We start from the raw sequence: 25,386 nt of genomic DNA on the forward strand, positions 1-25,386 counted from the left end.
TCAGAACAAAAGACTCACACAGGATGAGAGTGAAGGGATGAAAAAAATTTTTCCATGAAAATAGAAACAAACAAAAGCTGGGATGGCAATATTTATATCTGACAACAAAATACACTCACATTGAAGGCCATCACAAGAGACAATAAAGATCACTACATAATATTAAAGGGATCAATCCAACAAGAGGTTATAACCCTGGTAAACATATATGCACTCAATAGAGGAGCACTTAAATATATAAAAAAATATTCTGGAGAACTTTAAGGGAGAGATTGACAACAATACAGTCGTAGCAGGGTATTTTAACACTATACTAACTTCACTGGATAGATCTTCCAGACAAAAAATTAACAAGGAAGCAGATACCCTAAATAACACACTATATCAGATAGATTTAATTGACATTTATAGAACATTTCACCCAAAGCTGTAGAGTTTACATTCCTCTCAAGTAGACATGGGTCATTCTCAAAGACAGACCACATGTTAGGATGCAAAAATAAGTCTTTACAAGTTTAAGAAGATTAAAATCATATCAAGCATCTTTTAAGATCACAATGGAATGAAACAAGAATTTAACTGCAGTAAAAACACTCAAAAAATTCAAAGACAGGGATGCTAAATAGCATGTTATTAAACAATGAATGGGTTACCAATGAGATCAAGAAAGAAAGCAATAACTTCCTGGAAACAAATGAAAATGAACACATAACAACCCAAAATCTATGGGACACAGCAGAGGTAGTCATGAGAGAGTTCATAGCACTACAGGCATACCTCAAAAAACAAAAAAACGTAATAAACTTTTTAACCCTACAACTTAACTAATTAGAAAGGGAACAACAAGAAAAGCCCAGAGTAAATACAAGGAAGGAAATAATAAAGATTAGAGCAGAAATAAGTGACATGGAGACTAACAAAACAATAATAATAATCAATGAAACCAAGACCTGGTTCTTTGAAAAGATAAACAAGATTGATAAATAAAGATTTTTTGATAAGTAAAGATTTTCAAATAAATAAAATTAGAAACAAAGGTGATGGAGTAACAACTGACACCACAGAAATACAAAGAATTGTAAGAAAATACCATGGACAACTATATGTCAACAAGTAGCTAGACAATGTGGGTGAATTGAAAAAAGTCCTAAAAATATAGAATCTTCCAAAACTGAATGAAGCAGAATCAGAAAACCTGAATAGGTCAATAACAACTGATGAAACAAAAGCAACAATAAAAAAAATCCCAGCAAACAAAAGCGCTGGTCCAGATGGCTTCACTGGGGAGTTTTATTAAACCTTCAAAGAAGAACTAACACCTATTCTCCTCAAACTATTCCAAAAAAATGCAAGAGGAAGGAATACTGCCAAGCCCTTTTTATGAGGCCAGCATTATCCTAATTCCAAAACCAGATAAAGACACTATGAAGGAAGAACTACATGCTTATATCCATGATGAACACAGATGCTAAAATCTTCAACAAAATATTAGCAAATCACATCCCGCAATACATTAAAAAGATCATACACCATGAGCAAGTAGCATTTATTCCAGGCATGCAAACATGGTACAATATTCACAAGTCAATAAACATGATACATGACATAAATAAATTAAAAGATAAAAATCACATCATTATATCAATAGAGGTAGAAGTACTCAATAAAATCCAACACCTATCTATCTATCTATCTAGATATATTTATAAAAAATCATATGCAAATTGACCTGACAGCAGAACGACCAGTCGCTATAATGTGCACTGACCACCAGGGGGCAGACACTCAATGCAGGAGCTGCCCTCAGCCCACAGGCTCCGATTGCCTGATGGGGAATGGGGAACCTGGGGTTGGTTGGCAGCAGACACGGGTGGCAGGGGGTGGAGTCGGCAGCCAGAGAAGATCGGCCCTGATCGCAGGCCAGGCCTAGGGACCCTACCCATGCACAAATTTCATGCTCCAGGCCTCTAGTTTTTTCTTACAAAAACTGTCAGCAAAGTGGAAATAGAGGGGTTGTATCTCAACATAACAAAAGCCATATATGAAAAACCTACAAGCCAACATCATACTTAATGGATAAAACTGAAAACATTTCCCCTAAGAACAGGAACAAGACAGGGCTGTCCACTTTCACCACTCTTATTCCACATAGTACTGGAAGTCTTAGCCACAGTGATCAGACAAGAAGAAAACATAAAAGGCATCCAAACTTGAAAGGAGGAAGTAAAACTGTCATTATTTGCAGATGACATGATACTATACATAGAAAATCCTAAAAACTCCATCAAAAATCTACTAGATTTAATAAATGAATTAAGAAATGTAGCAGGATACAAAATTAATACCCCCAAATCCATGACATTTTTATACACTAATAATGAGCTGTCAGAAAGAGAATCTAAACACAATCCCATTTACCATTGCAACAAAAAAAATTAAGATACTAAGAAATAAACTTAACTAAGGAGGTAAAAGACTTGTACTTAGAAAACTAGAGGATGTTGAAAAAAGAGTTAAAGAAGATATAAACAAGTAGGAGAATATAACATGTTCATGGATTGATAGAATTAACATCATTAAAATGTGCATACTACCCAAAGCAACCTACAGATTCAATGCAATCCCTATTAAAATACCAACAGCATATTTCACAGATCTAAAACAAGTACTCCAAAATTTTATATGGAATGGGGAAAAAAAAGACCCAGAATAGCCACAGCAATCTTGAGAAAGAAGAACAAAGCTGGAGGGATAACAATACCAGATTTCCAGTTATACTACAAAGCCACTGCAATCAAAACAGCCAGGTACTGGCACAAGAACAGGCATATAGATCAATGGAACAGAGCAGAGACTCCAGAAATTGACCCAAGCCATTACACTCAATTAATATTTGATAAACGAGGCTAGAGCATACAATGGATTCATGACAGACTCTTCAATAAACGATGTTGGAAATATTGGACAGGTACATGTGAAAAAAATGAAACTAGACCAACTTACACCATACATAAGAATAAACTCAAAATGAATAAAAGACTTAAATGGAAGTTGTGAAACCATAAAAACCCAACAAGAAACCATAGGAAGCAAAATCTCAGACATCTCTCAGAGGAATATGTTTATGGATACATCACCTAAGGCAAAGAAAACTAAGAAAAAAATAAACAATTGGGAATAACTCAAAATAAAAAGCTTCTGCCCAGCAAAAGAAACCAACAATAAAATGGAAAGGGAACACACTGTATGGGAGAACATATTTGCCAATGACACATCTGATAAGTGGTTAATATCAAAACATACAAGGAACTCATACAACTTAACAAAAGGAAGACAAACAGTCCAATTAAAAAATGGGCAAATGACTTAGTTCTCCAAAGGTGGTAATTAGATGGCCAAGACACATAAAAAACGCTCAAAGTCACAGATCATCAGAGTTATGCAAATTAAAATGACAATGAAGTATCACCTCACACCTATCAGAATGGCTACCATCAACAAAGCAACAAATGACAAGTGCTGGTGAGGATATGGAGAAAAGAGAACCCTAGTACACTGCTGATGGGAATATGGACTGGTGCAGCCATTATAGAAAACAGTATGGAGTTTCCTCAAAAATTAAATATGGAACTGCCATTTCACCCAGTGATCCCACTTCTAGAAATAAATCCTAAGAGACTCGACACACCAATCAGAAAGAACGTATGCTCCCCTATGTCCATAGCAGCACTATTTACAATTCCTCAGGTTATGTCGGACTACTCAACATATGTCGTTTCGTGGTTACATAACCATCTCCCATTTATTTATAAAAAAAAAAGTTCCATCATTTCGATGTACGTACATATGTGCTTTATGTTTTTCACTAGAGGCCCAGTGCATGAAATTCATGCACGAGGGGGTGTGTGTGTCCCTCAGCCCAGCCTGCACCCTCTGCAATCTGGGACATTCCTCTCACAATCCAGGACTGCTGGCTCCCAACCACTTGCCTGCCTGCCTGATTGCCCCTAACCGCTTTTGCCTGCCAGCCTGATCACCCCCTAACCACTCCCCTGCCAGCCTGATTGATGCCTAACTGCTCCCTTGCCGGCCCAATTGCCCCCAACTGCCCTCCCCTGCTGGCCTGGTCGTCCCCAACTGCCCTCCCCTGTTGGCCCAGTTGCCCCTAACTGCCCTCCTCTGCCAGCCTGGTCATGCCCAACTGCCCTCCCTTGCAGGCCTGATTCCTCCCAACTGCCCTCCCCTGCAGGCCTGGTGTCCACAACTGCCCTCCCCTGTCAGCCATCTTTGACCACATGGGGGTGGCCATCTTATGTATTGGAGTGATGGTCAATTTGCATATTACCTCTTTATTATATAGGATTATTTATTTACCACAAGGTCAGGAATTGTTATCTTTCTTTTAATTTTTTTTTTTTACTGTTTCACTTCATTACTGCTGTGTGCTCCATGTGAGTGACATGGGTGCTTATGTAGGTGGGTTCCGACTTATGGCGATTATGTTGTGCTGTAGGAACGGCTCTCTGACGTAACCCGAGAACCTACTGTATATGGAAACAGCCATGAATGGATGGAAAAGCTGTGGTACATTTATACCATGGAATACTATGCAGCAGTAAAAAAAGAAGAATCTCTTACCCTTTGAGACAGCATGGAGGGACCTGGAGATTATCATGTTAAGTGAAATAAGTTGGTCAGAGAAAGACAAGTATCACATGATCTGACTCATATGTGGAATCTAAGTATCAAACTGATGAATGGAGTGGATTCAGAGACATATAAGCATGAAACAGAGTGCAGAATCTCAGAGGGAAGGTGGGGGAGGGTCTTGTATGCATATATGCATAACCATGGACATGGACAATAGGGTACTGAAGGACTGGGGCAAGAGGGGAGGTGGGCTGGAGGGGGTCAATGAAGGAAAAAGGGACATATGTACTACTTTCAACAATAAAGAATTATAAAAAAAATGGTAAAACTAAAAAAAAACAAAAACTTAAAATGACAATGAAGTATCACCTCACATCTATCAGTCAGAATGCCTACCATCAACAAATTATGAAATGACAAGCGCTGGTGAGGACATAGAGAAAAGGGAACCCTGGTACACTGCTGGTGGGAATGCAGTCTGGTGTAACCATTATGGAAAACAATATGCTGTTTCCTCAAAAAACTAAATATGGAACTGCCATTTTATCCAGTGAAGATATCCTAAGAAAGCTGAAACACCAATCAGAAAGAATATATGCATCCCTATGTTCATAGCAGCACAATTTACAATAGGTAAGATCTGGAAACAGCCCAGGTGCCCATCAGTAGATGAGTGGATAAAAAACAAACAAACTGTGGTACATTTACATAATGGAATATTATGCAGCAGTAAAAAAGAAGGATCTCTTACCCTTTGACACAACATGGAGGGACCTGGAGAGTATTATGCTAAGTGGAATAAGCCAGTGAGAGAAAGACAAATATCACATGATCTCATTCATATAATGAACAAAATAAACTGATAAACCAATAGATTCAGAGACACAGAAGCACTGAACAGACTGTGGAATCTCAGAGGGAAGGCGGGGGTGGATGGGTGGGTGGGAAGAGATCAACCAAAGAACTTGTATGCATAATGCATAACCTATGAACACAGACAATAGTGTGGTGAAGGCCTGGTGCGGGGGGTGAGGGGCGCTAGAAGAGGTCAATGGGGGGGAGGGGGACATGTGTAATACTTTCAACAATAATGATTTTGTTAAAAAAAAATACAAAGATCATGAATGGAGAGAGACAGAAACTTTGATGAGAGAGAAACATCATCGATTTCAGCGGTTATCAACCTGTGGGTCGCGACCCCTGAAAATACATCCTGCATATCAGATATTTACATTATGATTCATAACAGTAGCAAAATTACAGTTATGAAGTAGCAACAAAAATAATTTTATGGTTGGGGGTCACCACAACATGAGGACCTGTATTAAAGGGTCGCGGCATTAGGAAGGTTGAGAACCACTGGATTAGATGAATCTTGCATGCCCCCTCCTGGATATCAAGCCCAAAAGCTGGGCATGTGCCCTGACTGGGAATCAAACCAGTGACCTCTTGGTTCATGGGTCAATGCTCAACCACTGAGCCACACAGCTGGGCTTCTTTTTTTTTTTTTTTAAACTGTCAACCTACCAACTTTTTACATCTCTGAATGTTTACAAACAATAGTAAAGTATTTACTATTCATCATGACCTGGTTACTATTTTATTTTCAAAATTTTCTAGTGCTTTAGAAGATTTAGGATAAATAGTTTTTAGCTTTTTGACATTTTAACTGTCAAGATTTGGGGAAAAACAACTACAATATTTCTCAAAAGTTCCAACATGGTTACTTAAATTCCTGACCACTTGTGTGACCATTTCCCTTAAAAACGAACCCTTTCGTTACACAGTGACTTAGTGTTAGGCTTACCTCTGTCCCATTTATTTTCTGCATATTAAAATGGCTCAGCCTAAATAGTACATAGTATTTCCAGAGTGTAAAATTGACAACTGGATTTCCTTGAGGATCAATTGTCAACTGGTCAACACGATGGAGTTGTGCTAATGCGTTAAACTGTTGTAGCATTGCAAGATTTGTTTCCTTGAATTTAAGGTGCTGCAATAATAAAACACACACAAAACAGCTGACCATTAAATTTAACCATCTTAAAATAGTTACATTTAAACTTCACTAATTATTTCCTAAGTAAATCTGTAAACTTTAGGCTTAGATAATATGTTTTCAATTACATTAAGTCAACTGAATCTACTAAACCTTACCTACCTTTAATCCAGCGGTTCTCAACCTGTGGGTCGTGACCCCTTGGCAGTCGAAAGACCCTTTCACAGGGGTCGCCTAAGACCATCCTGCATATCAGATATTTATATTACGATTCATAACAGTAGCAACATTACAGTTATGAAGTAGCAACAAAAATAATCTTATGGTTGGGTCACAACATGAGGAACTGCATTTAAAGGGCTAGAAGCTTGAGAACCACTGCTTAATCCATTTAATACATCATTGATGAACTCCATTAATCCATCCAATATTGGATTCAAAATGATTTCTATTTTGCAAAGGATATCTCCCCATTTATTAACAAACTAAGATCCTTAAAAATTACATAAACACAATAACTCATTACAATGAATTGTATATACTTTTTGCTAAAATAAAAACTACAAAGAAATCATTAATATTAAAATTTTAAGAATTTTATAAATGCAGGGCTCACAATGCTTCTGAGAGAACTAGTTAGGTGTTATACCTGCATCTTGCCAATTACTATGCAGGTTAGTTAAACTGGCTACAGGAACATCAAGTCACAAAAACTGAAAGGCTAATGTAGGTGTTCTGTCTGTGAAATTGGATGTTCTTTTCTAAACATACTATCTTCACTTCTATCTATCTTATTTAGGGAGACTGATATGGGGAAAAACAACTTATAAAAGGCCTAACAGAACAACATAACAATAATAACTCAAGAAAGAATGCATATAAATGACAGTTTCTGCAAATGCATACCAATAAATAATACAATAATACCATAACTGGAAAAGGCTAACTCTCAAAGTAATCATTTTATATGTTGCTAGGGGACTACTGTGAACATTATGTTAAAATGTACATGTCCCAATAACACCAGGTACAATAAATGAATATATAATATATGGTCAGGTGAGGTCCTGTTGAACGCTTCTTTACAAAGTAGAAATAAACAATTTGAATAAAATTATACTAGTTCTTTATACTTCATACAGAATCATTTTCTAGACAGATAATTTCCAATATTAACTGAAAGCTGCAAGGGCATTTATAAATAATAATTTAAATCCCAGGTCCAAAAAATTAACACAAGGCTTAGTCTCCCTGCCAGATAGAAACTCCATAAATAATAGTTAAAAACAGGTATTTAGCCTAAACATACAAGTCATGACTGAGAATGATTCAAATAGACTACTAAAAGTAAGTATTTACCAGAGAATTAGGGAACTTCATCTTCAATTTGGGAAGCACTTGGACGATTTCATCAAATTCTATGAAAGTGAAGGACACTGTTGTCACCATTCCTGCTGTTTGAATGCTCCAATTCCGATCTAGAGATTCCAGTGCTCCTGAGCCATACAGGGAAAGCGTGTCCCCATCCACATCAACAAGGTGCGTGTCTGTGACAGATAAGGCTTGTAAAGCATTGGTGAGTACTGAGTCCAGAGACCTGGAAAAGCCAACATACAATTTTAAATGATAGTCTTATCGTGCAAAGTAAATAACAGACTATAAAGACCTGTTGGAAAAGGTATTTAAAATTCTATATTCACTTTTTCATTTAAATAATTAAACCCAGAGTACCAAAGACTAAATTTCAATAGAATATCTGAAAGTTTTAGATCTTCTAGTCATATATATTTTATTTGTATTGTTGACACTATTACAGATGTTCCATTTTCTCCCACCCCCTTTGCCTGCCTCCATCCAGTCCCCACCCCTTTTTCCCTCTGGCCATCACCACACTGTTGTCAGTGTCTATGGGTTATGGATATATGTTCTTTGACGAATTCCTTTAATTGAGTTCTACCCTCCTCCCCACTTCTAGTCATATACAGGGTGTCCCAAAAAATGTATATACACAGCTGATAGATAAATTTTGAAAATGCAATGTACTTTAACAAACACTGCCTTTATAATTATTCAAAATGTGTATATACATTTTTTGGGACACCCTATATTTTAATTCAAAAAGAAGCACATGTGCATTAAAAAATAACACCTTTAAACCCAAATGTTTTCTGTCAATGAAAAATAATTGATATTCTATTTAGTTTTAAAGCAATCCATTTAATGTATCATAGATGTTTTCATGGCAATATAAATAGATTTTTGTAATCATTAAAGTATTCCACTGTCCAGCTGAAAAACACACACACACACACACATTTTACAAAACACTACTTTTATACCAAGGACCATATAATATCCTATCCTATATAGTAAAAGGCTAATATGCAAATAGACCAAATGGTGGAACCGGAACCAAAACAACTGAACAACCGGTCGCTATGATGTGCGCTGACCACCAGGGGGTGTGCATGGAACATGATGTGGCGGGATAGTGGAGCAAGTGAGCGGGGGGACACCCAAAGCCGGCACCGAGGCCGCGGCTCACACCCACTGCCTACAGCAGCCTCGCGGCCCACAGTTCCTTTCAAGGTGAATGAATTCATGCACTGGGCCACTAGTAAAAATATTTATAAAACACTTGGTAAGACATAAAATAACTCTTAACAATAGTTAATCTCTCAGAAGTTGGGTTAAAAGGTAACTTTCTATTTTTGAATACTTGTTTAAAATTTTGCATGTGTATGCCACATTTATAAGCAGTAAAATTAATCAAGATTTCTTCCCCATTTTGAAATAATGATGAAAAATAATCCATTACTTATATAATGTGTACACATACACAATCACCTCACATACACTACTCAATATGAAAGTTGTTACTATTTTCAAAGTAGGAGCCACATTTTCTATAAAGGTTACTTAAATGATAGAGAAGAAAAGAAATAACTTGATTCAACTCAAATGTCCTGTTTTTTCCAGTCTCAAAACTGAAACAATGTTTGGCTTCTGTTCCATGTGTTTTCATTCTGGCACTTTTACTTTCAGATTTGCCCTTACTAATATTAGTGCTTTGCTCCCCTTTGTGCTTCTATGGACTTTTGCACACTCCTCCAATAAATCACTTCTCATACTGCACCATAATTGCATTTCTGCAATTTTGTCACCTCTATCAGATAGTGAGTTCCTCAAGACTAAAGACTACTTTTTTTTTCATATTCGGGGGCCTGGGGCCTAGTAATGGGCTCTTCACAATGTATATTGGATAAATGCATTATTAAAGACTTAAAAATTTGTATTATGGTGCTGTTGCACGATAAAGCTGAAAAACCATTACCCTGTTGGCTTATCAAGTTTTACTAGACTTATGTGAACGTATATCAGAGCCACCAGTGATTTTCAACCTTTTTCATCTCCTGGCACATATAAATTTATTACTAAAACTTGGCAGCACACTAAAAAGTATATATATTTTTCCAAACTGGTTAGGACTTCCTCCAAAGAGAATGACTGGATATCAGTCCCTTGCAGATGCAGCTACTACTAAGAGCAGCTCCACCACTAAAAAGAGGTCTGATGTTTAAGAAGAGACATCTTCTGAGTATTCTCATAGAAACTGGATCAAGCAATTGAGATTGGGAAGTTGAACCACAGCCTTTTCAAAAGCAGAGTGGACTGCATTTAAATTTGATTTTCATCTAAATGTTGCTAAGATATAAGAGAAGTCACATTTGGCTTTGTCTTGCACTTCTGTATTAATTTAAAAACTATTCTTTTAGTTAGAGTGTCCACTTATCCCAATCAAAGAATTACAGTATACATTGTCCCCAGAATCCATAAATGTGTTTCTGGCCCACTCAGTAATAGCTTACAAACACAGTTTCCCCATCCATAAGATTAAAAAAGAACTTGTATTTCTAAACCTTACAGGAAAAGTATTCTGTTTATGTTCCGTTGTATGGAGGACTATATTTTACTGGTTTGAAAGAGTATGATGGAGACAGTTTTCTAGCAATTTTCTTTGTTTTGTTTGACACCCTTGACTTGGACATTCTTGCTGATGGCTGCTCGATTTTAATTTATTTGTTTCCCTATTAGATCACATTAGTGATTTGATTTTAGTGTCTCATTTGTTTTTTTCTTCATGTAACATTGATGAAGGCTCCAAGAATATGACACAAAAATGGAATAAAAATTAATTTTGGGCATTCTTTGGTAATTTTTTTTTTTTGTAACTACAAACCTTTGCTACAGATTTATGCATTTCATTCAAATCAGTGATCTATGTTTGTGTAATTTCCTAAACATAATGTGAGCTATAAAAATGTAACATCATAATTACATTCCTAATTAGAATTAGTATGTTTATTTTTGTATCTTTATACTGTATTTTTAAGCACTTTATATTACTTAGGTTATTTTGTTTTGGTTAAAAAATGTCTCAAGTAGAAAAGCAGTCCCATTCATATTAGGACACTGCACAAAACTATACATAAAATGTGCATGTGAATTTCATTTTAGACAACTAAATTTGTCCATTTATTTCTCTATCTCTATAGAAGGTAGTACCTCTTACTGCAAGTACTTGTGTTTTCTTTAGTAGTATCTTCCACATGAACAGCATTAAGTTTGGAGCACTATTTGATTATTATGTTTATTACAATTTTTAATAAATTAAATAGGTAGCATCACATAGAAGGAAGTAAAAAAAGAATATAAACTATAAAATAAAACTATAACATTAGAAAAGGATAATTTATTTTGTTTAAAGTTTTGTCAAGCAAATTGTTGGGAAAATAAGTAAAAAAATAAGCCTACATTCAGCAAAAACAGTCATGTAGTTACAAAACAAAGCAGAACTAATCTCCAATTTATATAGATCTGACATGGACATTCAGTACAAACTAATGGAAAGTTTCCTGGGCTGTAGGTAGGTTCATCCTTCTCAATAGGAAATATAGAACCTGTTAAATAAGTCATGTAATACCTAAGCCACATCAGTTATTTTCTGAATGAGGCTTGAGTTTAGCCTCTGGCCAATACAGAACAGAGGAATCTGTTCCGCAGGGAAAGTGTGCTCTGAGAGTTCCATAAGAAATAGAAAGTTTGCTAAGCAATGTTTCTATGTTGAGGATTGTCCTTTCAGTTGTCCTTGTAATATGTCCACATCTTTTTATTCATATACATATGAATATTTATTCACTAAACATTTGCTGGAAACCCACTATATACAGGGCACGATAGATAGATATCCTAAGAATTATGGTAAAGGGCAACAAAATCATCTGTACTGATAAGGATAATCAATATAGAAATCATGTACAAGTTTTTGGATATATCAAAATTTTTCTTCACTTTTATTGGATTATGGTCCCAGAAATATAAATGCTCTAATCATACTCTGGAATTCACTTAATAAACACATGGAATATAATTTCTCAATGAAAATGACCTCACCTCATCAAATAGAAAGGTCAATTTGTAGAGCTTATTATGTGTTAGGTATTGTGTAGGCCATCTATACTAATAAAAGGGTAATATGCTAATTAGACTGGGTATCTTCCTGATGTCCTTCCGGACAAAGCCATGGTGGCAGGGGCCGAGGCAGAGGCGGTTAAGGGTGATCAGACAGGCAAGGGAGCAGTTAGGGGTGATTAGGCTGGCAGGCAGAGGTGGTTAGGGGCAATCAGGAAGGCAGTCAGGCAGAAAGGTTAGGGGTGATCAGGCAGGCAGGCAGGCAGGCAGAGGTTAGGGGCAATCAGGCAGGCAGGCAGAGGCAGTTGGGGTTATCAGGCAGGCAGGGGAATAGTTAGGGGTATCAGGCAGGCAGGCAGAGTAGTTAGGGGCGATCAGGCAGGCAGGCAGGTGAGCGGTTAGGAGCCAGCGGTCCCAGATTGAGAGAGGGATGTCCTGGATTGGAGAGGGTGCAGGCTGGGCTGAGGGACCCCCTCTTCCCCCCTGTATGAATTTCATGCACCAGGCCTCTAGTAGGGGTATAAAAATAAACTAAGACCTATTTGCCCTTAAAGCTATCTCAGTCTGGATGGATGGTGGTGAGCAAGATAAATTTAGATATTACTCTAATATAACATACTTATTGTCAATAATGAATATTTAAATGATATGCTTTGGGAATACAGAGGAAGGAATTATTTATTCTTCTAGAGGGGAGAAGTCAGGTTTCAAAAGGAGGTAGCATTTGAAGTGGTCCTTGAAAGATTAATAGAATTACATCAGAAGTAGAAGGAGGAAGCACAATTTAGGTAAGAAAAACAGAACAAAGAAAGGCACAGAAGCCTAAATATGTATAACATTCAGTTAAGAACAATTTCAATATGGCTGGAACACAGCAACATAGGACGGGACAGTGAAATGTATGGGAGAGAGCAGTAGCTGAAGATGAAGCTGGAAAGTCAGATTTTATCCTATAAGTTTGAGGAGAAAAAAAAAAAAGATTTTTAAATAAAAAGTAATAGGACATATTCAACACAAGGTTTTAATCACCTCTAACGTACCATGCATGGAGCTAGATGCTAGTGTGAGGGATACAAAGATGAATAAGATATGTCTCTGACCACAAGGACCCATTTGAGACAGGTTGTTCCATTTTGTGGAGGATGTAGGAGTGAAAGGCTTGATGAACAGAGATTAGTAGGAAGCTCAGTGCAATAGTGTGATTAGACCATATAAAAGCATAATCAAAAAGAGGGTATGGTGTGGTGGAAATGGCATTGACAAGATAATCAGACAGGCCTTAGTTCCAATCCTAGAATGCCATTGATAAACATGACTTTGGGGGCAAGTTTTTTAATTTCTTTGTAGTTTCAGTATTCTGGTATGTAAAATGGTGATCCTAATACATATTTTTTCAAAGTTGTTATGGAGACTAAAAATAATATTCTAAACCATACTTAGCTCAATACATTTTAGTGATTACTATTAATAAAAGAAGAGAACCAGATATTTAAGAGAAAATAAAAGTGGGACTTAGTGGCCTAGCCGGTTTGGCTCAGTGCATAGAGTGTCGGCCTGCGGACTGAAGGGTCCCAGGTTTGATTCCAGTCAAGGGCAGATATTTGAGTTGCAGGCCCTGGTCAGGGTGTATGTGGGAGGCAACCAATCGATGTGTCTCCCTCCCATCGATGTTTCTCTCTCTCTCCGCCTCTTCCCCTTCCTCCCCTCTCTAAAAAAGTAAATGGAAAAATATCCTCAGGTGAGGATTGACATTAAAAAAAGTAGGACTTAGTGATTGATTGCAGGGAATGAAGGAGAGGGAGGAATCAAGTATGATTCAAATGTTTTAAAGCAGGTGACTGAGTCACCTGGCCCAGTTTCTTCTACAAAGGGTCTATGTTTTACAATTTTTTTTCTCATGAAGTCAAATACACTTCCATGGATATATCCCAACTCAAATATTATTTCTATAACATTTAGGCAGTCTGCCATCAAATAGAAATTCTCTTCAAGATCATTAGTGGTTAATCCAAACATTATTTATTCAACTATCTTCATATAAGAACTAATCAGAAAAATATTCTATGCCTTCTTGATTAGTAAAGGACCCTAAGATAGGGAGATTAATATATATACATATATATTAATTATAGTTGACATCAAATAGTATATTAATTTCAGATACACAACACAGTAATGAGACATTTATATACCTTATGAAATACAGGGTGATTAACTTAATGCAATAAAGTGTTGACTCCCTGAAAACCAGGTTAAAAGGAGAATATACTCTTAAACGCTTAAATGGGAAAAAGAGTATTTCAGATAATTATGGGTTCTTTTGGCATATTTTGAAAACATCTTTAGGCTTTCTATAACTGGTTAGAACAGAAAGACTTAAAATATTTCAGATTATTATTTTCCCAATGAATAAGTGGTGCTGATTCCTATAATAATCTTTTTTATGGATTTCGAATGCAACATTCGTAGGTGTGGAAATTCATTTTATGCATTATATTTTATTATAGTAGTGTTGGCTAAAATACCCCAGTGTTCATAGACAGGAAATGACCAAAAATAAACCAGCTTCACTACACGCATCCAATGTAAGCAAAGAAAACATTACACCAAGTACTTTCCCATTTCTGGCAGGGGAAAGAAACCTGCAATTGTCACTTTACTGTGAAGCTGTCCCAAGGACAGTGAGTAGTAAAAAAATTGATGGGATATAGCAAAGTTTTATGGAATTTCTTTCTTGAATGTGCCTATCATTTTTTCATGGTACTTGTTTCCTGGCATTTAGTTACACACCTATACGCTAAAGGTCACAGACACTGTAACACAAGAATTAGCCACCTTTTTGGCATTATGAAATACTACAAAAGACTATAAATGGGAGAACCAAGATGGCAGCATAAGGTACAAACCTGTACGTGCTGCCCCCTCAACAACATTAAAACTACAACTATAAGACAAACAGCTATCATCCTGAACCATGGGAAAGCTGGCCGAGAGGAAGTTCTACAACTAGAAGGAAAGAAAAAAGCGCATTGAAACAGAGTAGGAGGTGCAGAAGCACCAAGAACAGAGGTACAAAGGCGTGAGCGAGGTGGCTACACCTGGGTGCGCGATTTTTTTCAACTGGAAGAGGATACAAGCTCTCGAATGCACTGAACTCATTCATGGCGAGACTCTGGGGTCCCAGACTCCTACAGGGAGAAACTGGACTGTCTTGCAGCGGGTCAGAAAGTGAGGGTGACTTTCTCACAGAGCTGCTTGCAGGGATCATTGTTGCTGTGGGGGCGCGGGACTCAGGGACACAGAGACGCAGAGTATGCGGAGATGGCTGACAACATCCATTGCTGTTTGCTCTGCCCTGGTGATTCTTTGAGACCCTGCCCCACTCAATTCACATCCCCACCCAAGCAGTGCACAGCTGCGCAAAGCAATCACCTGCGCTTTTGCAGCCTAACAAACTGCAGCTGGGTCGGAGAGCTCCAAAACTTCCGAACTCCAAACAAAGAAGAGAAATCTGCTGATACTGCTGTAGCTCCTGCTGGATGGACTCATACAGTGGTTGACTTGGAAATTCAGGAGCCAGGGTACTCCTGGTCAGATACCAGATTTCAACTCCTCACATCCATAAGGGACACACTCAAGAGGCAGACTCAGTGAGCACCAAAGCCCCACTGAAGCAAGTCCTGCCCCATAAGGGTGTCTCCAGCACAGGAGTTCTTCTTATAGACACAGTGGATCTTCTCAGTCAGCCAAAAATGCGGAGACAAAGAAACATGTCAAAAATGAAAGAAATGGAGGAAAGCAAACTAATGGAGGACATAGAGTTCAAAACCACAGTTATAAGGTTACTCAAGAATCTTCTACGAACCTCCGAAGAACTTAGTGAGACCTTCGAGGATCTTAATGAGACCTTCAAGGATCTTAATGAGAATGCCAAAAAAATGGAAAAGGACCAGTCAGAAATTAAACATACACTGACTGAAATTAAAAATAATATACAGAGATCCAACAGGAGACTAAAGGATCCCAAGAATCAAGACAAAGATTTGAAATACGAAGAAGCAAAAAACACCCATCTGGAAAAGCAAAACGAAAAAAGAATCCAAAAATATGAAGATAGTGTAAGGAGCCTCTGGGACAACCTCAAACGTACCAACATCCGAATTATGGGGGTGCCAGAAGAAGAGAGAGAGCAAGATACTGAAAGCCTATTAGAAGAAATCATGACAGAAAACTTCCCCTACCTGATGAAAGAAATAGACTTACAAGTCCAGGAAGTGAAGAGAACCACAAATAATAGAAATCCAAAGAGGGCCACACCAAGACACAACATAATTAAAATGCCAAGGGCTAAAGACAAAGAGAGAATCTTAAAAGCAGCAAGAGAAAAACAGTTAGTTACCTACAAGGGAGTACCCATACGATTGTCAGCTGATTTCTCAACAGAAAATTTGCAGGCCAGAAGGGAGTGGCAAGAAATATTCAAAGTGATGAATAGCAAAAACCTACAACCAAGATTACTGTACCCAGCAAAGCTATCATGTAGAATTGAAGGTCAGATAAAGAGCTTCACAGATAAGGAAAAGCTAAAGGAGTTCATCACCACCAAACCAGGATTATATGAAATGCTGAAGGATATTCTTTAAAAAGAGGAGGAAGAAGAAAAGGTAAAGATAAAAATTATGAACAACAAAGTGACAACAAATAAATATCTATCAACAAGTGAACCTAAAAATTAAGTCAGGCCGTAACCGGTTTGGCTCAGTGGATAGAGCGTCGGCCTGCGGACTGAAGGGTCCCAGGTTTGATTCCGGTCAAGGGCATATCCCCAGTAGGCGGTGTGCAGGAGGCAGCTAATCGATGTTTCTCTCTCATCGATGTTTCTAACTCTCTATCCCTCTCCCTTCCTCTCTGTAAAAAAAATCAATAAAATATATAAAAAAAAAACAAAAAAAATTAAGTCAGAATAAACTGGTGAATATAATAGAAGCAGGGGCATAGAAAGGGAGTGGACTAACAATTCTTGGGGGGAAGGAGGTGTGGGAGGTGCGGGAAAAGACTGGACCAAAATCTTACACCTATGGATGAGGACAGTGGCAGGGAGTTAAGGGCATGGGGTGGGATGGGAACCCGGTGGAGGGGAACTATGGGGGCAAAAAAGAGGAACATCTGTAATAATCTGAACAATAAAAATTACAGAAAAAGAGTATAAATGGGATTGTTAAAAATGGAAAACCTATGTAATATTTTTAAAAAGCAAATCAGAACTCCAAGGAGGACACTTTGTGGTCCTCTGACTAGCTTTCCACCTTCAGAAAGAACCAGGCTTATATCTTTCCAGAAAGATGAAATTTAATTATATTTTTTAAGACTTACAGATAATGTAGTAATACAACTTGTAATATTTAAAACACTTCACTTTGTACTTTCAGATAAAATAGAATGAGCAATTGTGTTTGAAACCTCTCCCTTTTAGACCCCATTAAAGTAACTAAAATGGTATAAACCCAACAAAAAAAAACAACTACAAAGAGGGGGACAATCTGTAGCAAGAAGTTTCAGCAAATTTCTGGATGCTGGAAAGTAAAAGATGTTGAGTGATGAGGAAACAGAAAGGAAACTATAGCTTTGAATATGCCCTGGAAACAACAAAGATAGCAGCCAAACTGCCCAGTAGAGCTTTGAAAAGGAAACAACAGTAGATATGTTGGAAGATGGGAGTGAGAAGTGACACTAAACATGGGGACATTAATTGAAGATCTATAATTGGACTATCTACTTCTCCCACTACCAATAAAACAGTCAGGCAGAGTAGCATTAAAATCAGTGGGAAAAAGAAAGAATACAAAATAAATAACACTAGGGTAACGGGCTATGCCTGTAGGAGAAAAACAACAAAATCAGATTTCAACCTCAAACTTAAAAATAATATGTCTGAGATTTTGCTGCCTGTGAATTCCTCTAGTATTTTTATGGTTTCCCGTCTCATGTTTAAGTCCTTTAACCATTTTGAGTTTATTTTTATGTATGGTGTAAGTTGGTGCCGAAGCAATTTCTTCACCAATACAGCTCCTAGGGCAATGGAAACTAAAGAGAAAATAAACAAACGTGACTACGTAAAAATACAAAGCTTTTGCACAGCAAAAGAAACCATAAAAAAAACAACAAGAAAGCCCACTGCATGGGAGAACATATTAGCCTATGTTATCACCGATAAGGGTTTAATCTCCAACATTTACAGGGAACTCATACAACTTAACAAAAGGAAGATAACCCAATCAAAAAATGGGCAAAGGACCTAAATAGACACTTTTTGAAAGAAGACAAAAGGAAGGCCAAGAGACATATGAAAATATGCTCAAAGTCACTAATCATCCGAGAGATGTAAATCAAAACAACAATAAGGTACCATCTCACACCTGTCAGAATGGCTATCATCAACAAATCAATAAACAACAAGTGCTGGCGAGGATGCAGAGAAAAAGGAACCCTCATGCACTGCTGGTGGGAATGCAGACTGGTGCAGCCACTGTGGAGAACAGTATGGAGTTTCCTCAAAAAACTAAAAATGGAACTCCCATTTGACCCAGTAATCCCACTTCTAGGAATATATCCCAAGAAACTAGAAACACCAATCAGAAAGGACATATGCATCCCTATGTTCATAGTGGCACAATTCCCCATAGCTAAGACTTGGAAACAGTCTAAGTGCCCATGAGCAGATGAGTGGATTAAAAAACTGTGGTACATCTACACAATGGAATACTATGCTGTGGTAAAAAAGAAGAAATTCTTACCATTTGCAACAGCATGGATGGAACTGGAGAGCATTTTGCTAAGTCAAATAAGCCAGTCGGAGAAAGATAAATATCACATGATCTCACTCATTTATGGAATATAATGAACAACATTAACTGATGAACAAAAACAGATCCAGAAACAGAGAAGCATCGATCAGACCGTCAAACCTCAGAGGGAAGGTAGGGGAGGGTGGGGGTGAGGAGGGAAGATCAACCAAAGGACTTGTATGCAAGCATATAAGCTTAACCAATAGACACAGACATCAGGGGGTTTAGGGCATGAGTGGGAGGTGGGAGGGGGGCAATGGGGTGATAAGGACACATATGTAATACCTTAATCAATACAGAAAAAACTTAAAGAAACCTTAAAAATCAATTTCAGGTGTAATAAAGACTAAAATATGAAGGCCCTGGTCACGTAGCTCAGTTTGTTAGAGTATCATCCCAACACGACAAGGTTGCGGGTTCTATCTTTGATCACTGGACATACCAGAATCAACTAATGAATGAATAAATAAGTGGAACAACAAATCTCTCTCTCTCTCTCTCTCTCTCTCTCTCTCTCTCCTTCTCTCTCCCTCCCTTCTTTTATCTCTCCTTCTCTCCCTCTCCCCCTTTCTCTCTCTCTCAAAATCAATCAATAAAAATTTTAAAAATAAAGCGTTTAATAAAAGACTAAAATATGAAAGGCCAAATTTTAAACTTTTAGGAAGACAACAATGGGAGAATATTTTTATAATCTCAATTTAGTAAAATATTTTTCCCCTAAATACAATCTAAATGAATAAATCATAAAAGAAAAGGTATACATATTATTATCTTCAAAATATAAGTTAAAAACTATGTAAAATTGCTTAGAGGGAAAACAGAGTGAAAAGAGGGACCTAAATCTGAGCAACTCTACCATCTAGAAGTTGAGAGGCTAAAAGTACTTGAAGATATAAGAAGCATAATGAAAGAAAAAAAATCTAATAGTAATATGATACATAATGATAAAGGAAATAATGAGACTAAATTAGGTCAGAGAAAGAGTAGGCTTCAAAAAGGTAAATAAGAAGTTCAAAAAACATTGAAATGTAGTAAAGGCAGCACAAATTTTGTTATTCAGTTAAAAAAAAAAGACAGGCAATAAAAAACCCCAGATAGCCCTGGCCAGTGTTACTCAGTTGGTTGGAGTGCCAACCTGTATATCAGAAGGTGGTGGGTTCGATTCCCGATCAGGGCACATACCCAGAGTGTGATTCGATCCTGGTCAGGGGAGGCTACCAATAGATGTTTTTTTTTCTCTCTCTCATCAATAAAAATAAAAATAAATAAATAAAACACCCCAGATTAAAATTATGTATGAAAGGCATGGCTCAAGTATCAAGCAAACTGAAGTGTGGCACAGTTTTGAATAACTTTTGAAGTATAATTAAGAGGGGGACATTTGGATAATTATACTTGAATTAGTCTCTTTGAGTGGTTTAGGAAGCAGAAAAGGAGATATAATTATAATACACTACCTAACTCTCAAGTAAAAAATAGTTACATAATAGTTGCATAACCACAGAGACTTAAACAGTTTACTAGTTTTCAATCTTTAGAAAATACAACTGACAAATGTTATGATTACAGAACAGATGATCTTGATCTTGATCTTGAAATGTAAAAATACAGCTCATAGAACATAGCAAATTATTAAGAGTGCCAAAGGAGAGAAAATGGTAGAGTACAGAACTCCAAAATTTCATCCCTTCACAAAAGCAACAAATATGCTAGCAAGAACTGTCAGATCAACTTTTTCCAAAATATAGAAATGAATTAGGGGAATGCTTAAGAAAAAATGCTGAATTTCAATGAGAGTTCTGTGGCATTTTAACTTCCTGTTATCCACTGCTTTACTACCCAGTGGTAGCCTTGAAGATGGCAGATCACATTCTATGTGCAGATTGCTGGTACCAGAGGAAGTGAGATGTATATGTATCTCCTTACTCTCAAAAAATTGTGGTTGTGTGTTTTGACATATCTAGGGGCTCTGTAAAGAACCAGCTCAAGGGATTGCCTTTGTTTCACCTGCCTTGGAGATTCCTCATGGCTGAGTTGGCTTCCTGGGTTATTTGTTAAAAGCATATAAAGGCAAAAATTTATTAACTGCTGCCACCTGGGGCAAACAATAGACAGACCAAAAAGTCTGAGGAAGAAGAGACTGGGAAAGAAGATCTTGAGGGTATAAGTGCTTTGAGAAGGTCCTATGTATTTCAGGGAATCTAGAAGATCACACTCATATTCAGGGCTGGGTACATGCTCAGAAAAGGCCTAAGAGGATCCTAGGCAATCATATCCAATTGTTGAAAAACAAATGAAAAGAAAGAATCTTGAAAGCGACAGGAGGAAGTGACTGGTTACATATAAGGGATCTTCAATAAGATTAGGGGAATTTATGGTCAGAGTAAGTTTTTTCCGTTTCTCATCAGAAAGCATAGATGGCCGAAGGCAGTGGAATGACTATCAATTAAGTGCTAAAAGAAAAAACTGGCAATCAAGAATTCTATATCCAGCAAAACTGTACTTCAAAAAATAAGGGAGAAAGCAAGATATTCCTAGATAAACCATAGCTGTGAAATTTCATTGCTAGGACACCTGCCCTACAAGAAACGTGAAAGTAGTCCTTTAGACTGAAATGAGAGGACACTGGACAGTAAATCACAGCCATATGAAGAAATAAAGAATAGTGGGAAAGGTAATTACATAGGTAAATATAAAAGCCAGTATTACTGTACTTTTTGTTGATAACTCCTTCCCCCCCACCCCCCAGTCCTCACTTGAGAACATGCTCATCAATTTTAAAGAGAGGTGTGTGTGTGGAGGGGAGGCGGGGGGGGGGGGGAAGGGAGAGAGAGAGAGAGAGAGAGAGAGAGAGAGAGAGAGAGAGAGAGAGGAGAGAGAAACGTCAATCGGTCACCTTCCCATATATACCCAGACCAAAGACTGAACCCCCAACTTGGGTATGTGCCCTGAACAGGAATCGAACCCGCAACCCTTTGGTGCACAGAACAATGCTCCAACCAACTAAACTGCACTGGCCAGGGTGGTAACTCCTTTTTTCCCCATATGATTTAATATAATAATGCATTAAATAATAATTATAAATCTAGCAGTTGATTTTGCATTATAATCTCCACTGATAAGTTGCTATCTCTAAAGTTTTACCTTTATGGCTTCATATGTAAATATTAACTTTCTTTTTAATAGGTTTTAGTTTATTAAAAAGGGTCAGACAAAAATAATGTAATGTTGCTTCCATGGCACTTTGAACTTGCATCAGTAGAAAATACATCTTTTACCAGAAATTGTAGATCCTTCCCCTAATGATTCATTACTGCTCTCCGTATCTTCTTCATTGAACCCATACATCACTTTTCCCACCATTCCCAGACTCTTGCGCTCCTTGCTTAAAAACCCTCTGACATTATGGAACTCCTAATAAAAATTCTGAAACTCTTGGCAGTAACTATAAAGCACAAAAATTTATACAAGAGACTTCCTCTTGGAACTGATTTGCTTGTTTTTGAGAACATGAAAGTGAAGACTCTATAATTTTAAGTTATTTTAGAGGGTCACAAATTTTTCTGGCCATAAGCTGCTTAAAAAGTTTAGTGTAAGAAAAGTCACCTAATAGTGTGGAATCCACCTATCAGAGTCAGTTTTGCCAAGTAAAAGAGCCGATTAATAAACAAAGACACTCTTGCATGCCTGCAGCTTCCCACACTAGTAAAATTGAACAGTGAACAGTCCTGTAACAAGGGCATAGAATGGGTGGCTGAGATTGGAAGGAGATAAGGCTTGTCAATGTTGACTACTTTGGTCCCTGGTTCCACACCTAAGCTCTCTACCATCAGTAACTTCAGTGTTGACCATAATAGCTTGACCTGATCTCTTCTCTGATGACCCTTCACTTGTACTCTTCAACAATCCATTCCCATGGCTATGACAATGGTCTCCAAATGTTCTTGGTGTTGTCATTACTTAGATATGTTCCACCTCTAAAATCTTCAACTTCAAAAACTTACTCTGACCATAAATTCCCCCTATTCCAGCTCACTATTAACTTTCTTACTTCAAATATTTATCATCAACTTCATTTAGACTTTCAGTCCCCAAAATTCTAAATTTTTGCCCAGTCTGTTGGCAATCTTCTACTAGTATAAATATTTTTCAAATAATTTCTTTATTGATTATTACATATGTGTCCTTATCCCCACATTACCTCCTCATTCCCCCACTCATGCCCTCACCCCCATGTTGTCTGTGTCCATTGGTTAGGCCTATATGCTTGCATATAAGTCCTTTGGTTGATCTTTCCCCCTTCTCCCACCCTCCCCTACCTTCTCTCTGAGGTTTGACGGTCTGATTGATGCTTCTCTGTCTCTGGATCTGTTTTGTTCATCAGTTTATGTTGTTCATTATATTGCATAAATGAGTGAGATCATGTGATATTTATATTTCTCTGACTGGCTTATTTCACTTAGCAAAATGCTCTCCAGTTCTATCCATGCTGTTGCAAATGGTAAGAATTCCTTCTTTTTTACCACAGCATAGTATTCCATTGTGTAGATGTACCACAGTTTATTTATTTTTATTTTTTAATATATTTTATTGATTTTTTACAGAGAGGAAGGGAGAGGGATAGTTAGAAACATTGATGAGAGAGAAACATGGATCAGCTCCTCCTGCACACTCCCTACTGGGGATGTGCCTGCAGCCAAGGTACATGCCCTTGACCGGAATCGAACCTGGGACCCTTGAGTCTGCAGGCTGACACTCTATCCACTGAGCCAAACCGGCTAGGGCTGTACCACAGTTTTTTAATCCACTCATCTGCTCTTGCGCACTGAGGCTGTTTCCAAATCTTAGCTATGGTTAATTGTGCCGCTATGAACATAGGGGTGCATATATCCTTTCTGATTGGTGTTTCTAGTTTCTTGGGATATATTCCTAGAAGTGGGATTACTGGGTCAAATGGGAGTACTATTTTTAGTTTTTTGAGGAAACTCCATACTGTTCTCCACAGTGGCTGCACCAGTCTGCATTCCCACCAGCAGTGCACGAGGGTTCCTTTTTCTCCACATCCTCGCCAGCACTTGTTAAGGAGGTAAAACACGGAAAACTACAGGAAACTGAAAAAGGAGATAGAGGAAGACATAAACAGATGGAAGAACATACCATGTTCATGTATTGGTAGAATCAACATCATCAAGATGTCCATACTACCAAAGCAATCTATAGATTCAATGCACTCCCCATTAAAATACCAACGGCATATTTCACAGACCTAGAACAAACATTCCAAAAATTCATCTGGAATAAAAAAAGACCCCAAATAGCTGCAGCAATCCTGAGAAAGAAGAACAAAGTAGGTGGGATCTCAATACCAGATATCAAGCTTTATTACAAAGCCACTGTTCTCAAAACAGCATGGCACTGGCACAAGAACAGACATATAGACCAATGGAATAGAATAGAGAACCCAGAAATCAACCCAAACCACTATGCGCAATTAATATTCGACAAAGGAGGCATGAACATACAATGGAGTCAAGACAGCCTCTTCAATAAATGGTGTTGGGAAAATTGGACAGATACATGCAAAAAAAAATGAAACTAGACCACCAACTTACACCATACATAAAAATAAACTCAAAATGGATAAAGGACTTAAACATAAGATGGGAAACCATAAAAATACTAGAGGAATCCACAGACAGCAAAATCTCAGGCATATGCCGAAGCAATTTCTTCACTGATACTGCTCCTAGGGCAATGGAAACTAAAGAGAAAATAAACAAATGGGACTACATCAAAATAAAAAGCTTTTGCACAGCAAAGGAAACCATCAACAAAACAAGAAAGCCCACTGCATGGGAGAACATATTTGCCAATGTTATCACCGATAAGGGTTTAATCTCCAACATTTACAGGGAACTCATACAACTTAACAAAAGGAAGATAAACAACCCAATCAAAAAATGGGCAAAGGACCTAAATAGACACTTTTTGAAAGAAGACAGAAGAAAGGCCAAAAGACATATGAAAACATGCTCAAAGTCACTAATCATCCGAGAGATGCAAGTCAAAACGACAATGTGGTACCATCTCACACCTGTCAGAATGGCTACCATCCAAATCAACAAACTACTAGTATATTTGATTCCTCAAAAATCTAGCCTAGACCATATGGCCCATCATTTCTTTCTTTTGTCATTATACTTAAAATTTTTATTCCTCATCTTTGATCCTATATCTCCTTATTTTTTAAAAAAATATATTTTAGAGAGAAACCAAGATGGCGGCATAGGTTAACGCCGGAGATTACTGCCCTCGAACAACCACTTCAGAGATATAACTAAAGGACAGAACAGACAGCATCCAGAACCACAGGAAGGCTGGCTGAGTGGAAATTCTACAACTAGGAGGAAAGAGAATATC

General features: G+C 37.5%; 1 protein-coding gene across 6 annotated transcripts in view; it reads right to left on the reverse strand.

Moving 5' to 3' along the window:
* The window catches only part of LRRC49 (leucine rich repeat containing 49), a 221,804-nt gene that overhangs the window by 33,868 nt on the left and 162,550 nt on the right, over positions 1 to 25,386 (reverse strand). For all 6 annotated transcript variants that reach the window (XR_009447769.1, XM_059658507.1, XM_059658518.1 and 3 more), the window contains 2 exons: positions 8,009 to 8,246; positions 6,458 to 6,643 (listed from right to left, as the gene is read on the reverse strand). Coding sequence is in view for 5 of the 6 variants with exons in the window: in XM_059658507.1 (XP_059514490.1) it covers positions 6,458 to 6,643; positions 8,009 to 8,246 (424 nt within the window). In the remaining variant the exon portion in view is untranslated. The remainder of the gene's footprint in view (positions 1 to 6,457; positions 6,644 to 8,008; positions 8,247 to 25,386) is intronic.

Source organism: Myotis daubentonii, chromosome 1 (assembly GCF_963259705.1).
Source record: "Myotis daubentonii chromosome 1, mMyoDau2.1, whole genome shotgun sequence".
Taxonomy (NCBI): Eukaryota; Metazoa; Chordata; class Mammalia; order Chiroptera; family Vespertilionidae; genus Myotis; species Myotis daubentonii.